The 8,265-nt window shown below is 36.8% G+C and overlaps 1 protein-coding gene across 1 annotated transcript; it reads right to left on the bottom strand.

Annotated features, from left to right (window-relative positions):
* Positions 1-4,438: 4,438 nt before the first annotated feature.
* LOC140743087 (uncharacterized) lies at positions 4,439-6,271 on the bottom strand. The gene has a single exon (XM_073074153.1). The coding sequence runs from the start codon at positions 6,236-6,238 to the stop codon at positions 4,562-4,564; it is 1,677 nt and encodes a 558-aa protein (XP_072930254.1). The 5' UTR covers positions 6,239-6,271; the 3' UTR covers positions 4,439-4,561.
* Between the last annotated feature and the right edge of the window lie 1,994 nt (positions 6,272-8,265).

Genomic DNA, 8,265 nt, shown 5'->3' with positions numbered 1-8,265 from the left:
TCATACGTTTTAGGAAGCAATTTTGTGATATTGGAAAATGAAATAACATGCCTGCAAAGTTACTCGCTCACTTAATGTTTACATATATGATGCAATAAATTATTTTTTATAAAACTCTTCCAATTCATTTTGTTAAACGGTTGAGATTTACGATTTTGTTAAATGACCTTCATAATATTCATAGTCTATTAAAATATTTTTATTATGTTTATAAAAAGTAAAGTATTTATTTTTAACGGCCTAAAAATTAATTAAAATACAAAAGTAAAGTTATAGAAAAAATCTTACTGGAATATGTTAAATTGACGTATGAAAATGTTTTTATAGCATAGCCGAATCCATGAAATACACTCTCTCGAGTTTTACCCGTATGGAAACCTTATCCAATCATAGGTTTTTACAATACTGATTTAATTTCGTATAACAAAATTAAAACATAGGTGTACTGACGTTGAAGTGACATGTTGGTTTTTAACGTAAAATGACTTTGGCCGCTTTGTAAATATATTTTACTTTATCCTTTATTACTACCGTACGTATGAGTGACAGCTCAAAGCTCAGTGATTGTAAAATCGGTTATGAAAACCCGGAACACGCTGAACAACAACCTTTTTCAATATACATTTCAAAAGTTATTGTTCATAGCCGATAGTAAAACTCCGTCGTTTCTCGGTTGCGACATGCGACTGGAAGTTATTAAATAATAATAAATTATATTAATATAGAGTACACAAAGCAAATTAATAAGGGTACCTTTTCAAAGTACTTTTAATTTAATAAAATTAATGAACTCAAATTGCAAAGAAATCATGTAAAATGAAATAGTAAATTTTTCAACTTATTATACTTAATATAACAAAGCTATTAAGTTGTTAAAAAAATAAAATGTCCATATAAAGTAAAAGGAATATGCAAAATAAGAACTAATTAAGAGAACTTGAATATGAATAAATTTATGGAGCGTAGTTCTAGTAAGTAGGGGAAACGTAAAATGTGGTTTTGCCAATTATTCCTGGTTGTTTACTGAAACATTTAAGTATCATCTTCCATATTTTATGTTTGTAAGACTTTAACTTACTAAACTAAAGCCATGTGTTTTAATTTAGCAGTTTGGACTTAGGAAACATAAAAATGTAAACGGATGACATTTCGCAAAGGTTAAAAATATACATAAGGCATGACTTATCCGTTAAATTAGTCTATATAAAATGGGTTACTAGATCATCATGATACTTGGCAGATCTAAGAGTGTTCCACGGAGGCAGTCCATTTTATATTAAGACAACTAATTTAATTTATAAAGTGAGTTCGCATGGAATATCAACGGGCCGAGGTAAGTATTATTTACGAGTATTTATTGAGTTGTAGTTTGTAATCTTTCTTTACGTATGTATTCTTCCTGCAATGCGTGCCACATTCACTTGAAAATAATGCGGCAAGATATTTCACGCGCGTGGTGGGATACGCATGTGGTTGTTGGATCGCATGACAGGAAAAGGCCCGAAGAAAAAGTAAGAATACTGGTTAAACGTGCTCCATATTTATTCATACTAAGTTCGAAGATATAAACCAAAAATACCTTTTTTTGTATTTTTTTAATTTTTATAAGTCTACGTTTCATTCTAACAATATGAAACGTACCTAAATGTGTCTAATTGCGATGTTCTAAAATATATGTAGATGACAAATACTTATCAGCCCCAATCATTGATATAAAATATCTTACCTCAGGATAAAGTTGATATGTTGCAAAAAGGTCCGGAATTTTCCAAAATACTGAAAACAAACTTTAAATAATTCTTAACCTTAACATATTATGCAAACAATTCAACCATTTATGTAAAGCATAATAAAAAATAAATTTGGGATGCGCCCCATTTACCACAATTTAATCGTCTTTAGCAAAAATATAAGACGAACCTTTTGAAAATAAACTTAAAATTGAAGTGGCAAACGAGCATGCCCTCCACTTTATGTTAAGTGGCAAGCACTCTCGTGATGACGTGTGACTTAACTTAAACAGAATCTAAGATTAGTCACAGCTACCACTCCTCGAGGACTAAGATGTGACGCCTCTCGTGCCAAAAGAAAGCTGGCTATCACGTTATTCAAACCGAAGCACGGCAGCGGAAACACTGTTGCATTGCGGTTGAAATAAACGTGACGGTGGTACTTACCCAGTCGAACTTCGGCACTGAAGTTCTACCACCAATATTTACATTTCACAACTGATGCAATACTAACCAACTTAACTTTTTAACTCGTGAATTGTAAAGATTTTGCTTCAGACGATTCCGAGTTGATAAATGGGGTAACATAATTTCCCATGCAAAGAACTAGACTTACACTACGAGTTACGGTAAAAGTAAAAATAGTAGCGGCATCAAATGTTAAGTGCACTCTCATCGAAATGAAACTAAGTGAAAAAATGTGGATAGGCTTGTGTCCTGGTGACTCCAGAGTGTACTTCAAACCAGAACAACTTAGCGTCGTGTGTTATTTTATAACTTGGTGGTGAACGGGTAGTAAATCTGATATTAGGTGGTCACTGCAGACAACGACTCTTGCCGTTGACCATACATATCTTGCTAACCCTAAACATTAAATTGGAACACCTCATGTAAGCCTAGTAGGTAGATCTGTTTTTTATTCGACGGTTACGACACGCGCCACTCCTGTTCCCGCCATATAACGGCAGGTTTCGGCGGTGTTTTGTTTTGATATAATGGATAGGAAAAGGCTGAAACAGTTAAATGCGGCGTCCCAACTTACTCCTGTAGCTATAGGAATCCAATTTTATTCTTTCGATTCTATAGCTTCGCACAAAGGCACTAAGGGTGCTTTTCCACCAGTGCGACGATAAGATTTCTCAATTTTGATTGATCGAAATTTCATTAAATGAAAATCAGGCAATTCTATTGTGGCTTTGACACTCGCTCTTAGCTTAACTACCTCACAGATCTTAGGTGGAACAGCACCCTAATGGATGTTATACTATTTTATTGGTGTCACTTTCGTCATTTCATGCCGCTAATACAATAAATTAAGTTTCGTATCCGCAAATTAAAATATACCAAATAATCTCTCTTAAAATTAACCTTACAATTAAATAGTCTCTCTTATAAGTAAGTACTAATATTTACACTTTGGCACTGTATTATAGTCGTTTTATATGTTATATAGTTGCACGCTTAATGAAAATAGTGTCTTATTATTGTGGGTTCATATCGTATTCTGTAATAATCCATAAATTATAAATATGCTTAGTACCTAGTGTGCCCTAGTGGCCGTGACTTGCCGCTTAAAGCTAAGCGGCTAGGAGTGTGAAGGTATCGTGCCAATAACGTGTGGATACGGATCGTTAGCTGTTACATCAGCACATCAACTTCAACTCCGAGCGCAAGGCTCTCGCGACTCCACTCCAGCCAGCCGGCTAAGGCGAGCTGGAGGTGGGGTCTGTACCTCCTTCTTCATTCTACTTGGAAGAAATGAGGTGCAGTCTCCGGGAGCACTCGGGTCCGTGGTGTCGCTACTCACCAACAGCTGGCCACAAGCTGCCCTGCGGGATGTCTGCCCTGCGTGACTGTGAATTATATTTGTGTAATAAGTAGGTCCGGACTGTAGCCTATTTTATTTCGTGTTTACAAGTGTTCTCAGATTCACATGTATCACGTAATTAATATATCATTATTGGAAATAACATACTTTTGTGCAATATAAACCCACATTTACTGTATTTACATGTTTTTACAGATAGTAACTTTGAGAGAATAGATTTCTGTTTTCTATAGAATTGTGAGTACCTATATTTACAAATTAGAATATATAAAAATAATACTTTGGGTTATACTTGCCCGCATTTTGCCTAACAATGGACTGGAAGGGAATTCAAAACATAATTATGTACAGATGTACTGGATATACAGATGCGTACACTAAGTAATTTTCTTAAATAAGTAAAGATAGATAGCAGTCTCTGTCGAATTTATAAATTAAGGTTTGGTAGAGAGTAGTCTACTGTTTACATTATAAACGATAGCAATTCCGTATACTAAGAAAACTTAAACAAAGGATTAAGTAATTCTTAGTATAAAAAGAAGACCGAAGGCTTACTCCTAATCTTAATGACAATCTTAGGGTATAAATCTCGCTTTACAAACATCGCTATATATTATATGCTTTACAAACATTTATCTTATATTATCCTGTTTTCAAAGCTAACATACAAAATTCTACGTGTATAAAAATATCTTTTTACATTTCGAAACTGGGTGACTAACTAGATAATATCAACAGTTTTCTAAGTCTCTTTCATAGATCAGTTACCACAAAATGGTCGGTTCGGTCTTTGGCTTTACACTAGATCGTCTTCATAGTCCTCGTATCACATGATGTCTTTAGACGTAACCTGGTATAGTTGGGCCGGTAAGTATCTGAGTGGGGCGGCATCGATAGCGTGAGGTCGTTGTGCGCCGGCGGCGTGCGGGCAGCGGGTCGGCGGCGACGGCTCGAAGGCGACGCGGAGCGCGCGCTTCTTCGCCGGCGGAGTAGGGGCTCGTTGCTAGCTGCCCTTAGTCACCAGGTGGTAGGGCGCGTGGATAGTCGCCACGCTGCCCAGCTCGGTGCGCCCCAGAAGCTCATCAGGATGCTCGTGTTCGTGCTCTCGACGCTTTTCCTCGTTCGTGTAGTAGTGGGCGGCACGGCGTCTCGTGCAACACAATGCACCCGTAATAGCTGCTAGTATTGCCACGCAAAGCAACATTAAACCAGCAATCACGCTCATCTGTGCTTCATGGGTACTTGAACACGAATCTAATTTCATGTAGGTCAAGTCAGCAAAACTCACTCCGTTCAATCTCAAAGGTGAATGACATCTGAGATTTCGTATGGTCGAATTCAAAACAGTCGTTGTCATAAACACCATCATTGGCCCCACTGAACATTGATCGCAGCGCCAGTTATTTCTTGATAAGTCAACGTGAGCAATAGCTTCCAGCCTCTGCAGCTCATCTTCGTTTAAAGTTTGCAATTTATTTTTTGATAAGTCTAAACGTTGCAAAAATTTCGTTTTCATTAGAAGCTTGTATGGAAATTTCGTGAATTTATTCCATGATAAGTCTAAAGCTGTTAAGTGTTCATTATACGTAAAGAAGTTGGGTGGTAAGCTCTCCAATGATAGATTAGCCATGCCCACGCCCTGTATTTCCGACAGAATCTGGAGTACAATAGCAATTTCGTTGAGCGGTAGGTTATTTCCACTAAAATTGATAGTTTTCAAGGAATCCACTACCGGTGCAAATGTTTGTAAATGGAACCTATCAATTTTGTTATGACTTATGTCCAGGTGTATGAGGGAGGTCAGGTTGGTGAGCGCGGCCGGCGCCAGTAGAGCTAGACGGTTGTGTGCTAACCAAAGAACTAGTAATTGTCGGTTCATTCCAAACATGTGATCCACAATTACCGACAGTTGATTTCCATCTAATTTCAACTTCTTGAGTTTCTTTAGACTTATAAATTCGTCTGAAGTTAAGTATTTAAATTGGTTTTCCCCCAAATCCAATTCTTCCAACAGAGGTACCAAATGATAAATTTGTGTATTTATCCGTCGTAACAAGCATCGTCTGCATTTGAATATTCTTAAATGCTGAATATCTTTAAAGACTTCCGGGTTTAGATCTTCTAAAGGATTATCACTCAAATCTAATACAGTGAGCTTTGCTAACATGCGAAATAGTCTGGGTACCAAGCTGGTGATTTGATTGTTCGATAAGATCAGGGTTTTCAATGCAGTCAAATGACGGAACGTATCACTTGGCATTTGTTCTATGTTGTTATGTTCGAGGTGTAGGTCAGTGAGGTTTATAAGGCCTCGAAAATTGTCGGCTCCAATGCTAGTTAAATTGTTGTAGGTTAGGTTGATGAGCCGGAGATTGTGTAGGCCCCAGAAGGAATATTGGCCGATAGAGGGAACGTTCGAATTTACGATGTGAAGTTCACGGAGCTTCACGAACGGGGTCGGCTGTGTGAAGATAGGCCCGATTGTTAGGAAGTTGGGCTTATCCGGTGGTGCAGAAATGACTACGAGCTCTGCGTTGTGGTCGAAGAATTCAACGGGGATGGAATGCATGTCGCCCTTGGTGCAGGTGACACTCAAGGCGCCACCGAGTTCGTGGTCGTATGTGGTACGACAGGTGCACTCGCTGGGGCACGTGATCTCCGCTGCCTTGAGCAACGACATCAGCGTGAAGATCCATCCAACGGCTAGCCAATGTCTTGTAGTTCTGAAACAATGAAATTGAAACTTGTTATTATGGGTATAAGACTAGCGGTTTGTGAGTTAAAGTTTAACAGAGTGGGTTTAGGTTTATCGTATAGCTTACTGGCATTCATTATTTGCCCCTCAATTCGTATTACGTACGTACGTACGGACGTATGCCTACGAATCTCGCCTTATATGTTACAATTGTTATATATAGGTAACATAAACATATCAACTACGTTATAATATTTAAAAAAGTAGTAATATGAGTGACCGTGATGCCCTCGCATGCGAAAAAACTAAAACATTTGGTCTTCGTTCCTGAAGAATGTAAAATAAGCTGCGGATTCTTTTTTCTAATGATAATGAAGCCACTATTAGTAGACAGTTTTAGTTTCATCAGCGCATATTCGAATCGTTATTAATGCCTAAAACATTGGGTCCAAGTACGAGTATATTCATTGAAATGCATTGACCTTGCATTACGATAGAAAATATTTCCTCATTTCATATCAATTTGAAGACGACTCCGACTAATAAATGAGGAGTCACCCTCGACACCCTCGACATATTTGATCAACCAAACGTCAACCTTTATTGAATTTCGCAAGAACCAGTCGAACGTAAAAAAAATCAATTTCAATTGACATCTGATTGTTGATAATGGAAATGCGATCGAATGAAATTAAACCGTGACCGGGAGCAAACTTTTTATAAATGTAGCAATGAATACGTAGTTTTTGCAATATGCACTTATCGTTTGTATTAGCAACTAGCTGACCCGGCAAACTTTGTATCGCCTCAAAATCTATTTATCAAATATATTTCATATGAAATATAGCCTATGTTACTCGTGGATAATGTAGCTTTCGAATGGTGAAAGAATTTTTAAAATCGGTCCAGCAGTTTTTGAGCCTATTCATTACAATCAAACAAACAAACAAAGTTTTCCTCTTTATAATATTAGTATAGATAAATGAAATTTGGAAAACATAAAAGACGTTTGGGTCGCAGTGACCGTATCCATTCGCGGTATTACGTTGTACAACGATAATTAACCCGGTGTTAAAAAAATACTACGTAGTGCCTATACATAAATGCGTCAAATTATTTATTAGCTATTCAACTGAGTATACAATAAACGTATTGTTTGAAATAACGTATCAAACTGCTGTTATATTTTATTTATTTTTCATCATTTCGCCTTTCATTATTTTTTATTAAAATTTTGTTGCTCGGGAAAACGTTTCAATATTGTCCCTATTTTATACATTTCACAGAAACTTTAAGGTATTCGACCACGTTCGTTTTCATTGAGCAATTATAACTTTGCTCTTTATTTTATAATTTCTGCAAACTTCAAGTTGATTCCAAGTTAAGTTAGTTAATGTCACCTTTCTCTATTCTTTAAGATTAAGTTAACTACATAAACGATTAAAGTGCGACCCCAACTAATCCTACCTTTGGACGCAAGGCAAAAAATTAAAAAAGTTCTCGCCCTCAAAATGGCCGCTTATGTCCGTCAAAAATCCCTTTGTTATCTGCGGGTTATTTTTCAGGGTCCTGGATTTTTCGGACAAAGCGAGTCGCATATTTCACAAGACTGTAATCTCGCTAGTCGGACTGGGTAAGTTTTTTACTGTTTAATCCCCTCTAATTTATGGGGGACCTACAGATTTTTGGCGGCAATTAAGCAATGAAGTCCAAGGTTTTTCATATATTTTTTGTTTCGAATCCCTCTGTCGAGGGATTAATTTGAGCTTCACTGTAATGACTTTAAGTGGAAACCCTACATTGCAAATATTTTTAATTAGTAGCCTGTATTATGAAGGAAATTATATCTACTTAAGGGCTTGCTCGTATGACACTATTAAAATGACTTTCTGTAATGAGATCTTCAGTCTGTCAGTCTGTCATTGTATCAAATGTTTTGTAATCTGTCCATGGGTACGAGTGGTAAAAAAATTAAAATAAAACATTCTTAAAAATGAGTTACTTTGTGCATT

Source organism: Epargyreus clarus, unplaced genomic scaffold (genome assembly GCF_041222505.1).
Source record: "Epargyreus clarus isolate Ecla_fem2 unplaced genomic scaffold, WU_Ecla_fem_2.2 ptg000007l, whole genome shotgun sequence".
In the NCBI taxonomy this organism is placed as follows: domain Eukaryota; kingdom Metazoa; phylum Arthropoda; class Insecta; order Lepidoptera; family Hesperiidae; genus Epargyreus; species Epargyreus clarus.
This window is presented reverse-complemented; position numbering and strand designations above follow the sequence as displayed.

Bases quoted from the DNA above. Each gene is read 5' to 3' on its own strand.
- LOC140743087 (XM_073074153.1), bottom strand. From the start codon at position 6,238: ATGTCGTTGCTCAAGGCAGCGGAGATCACGTGCCCCAGCGAGTGCACC.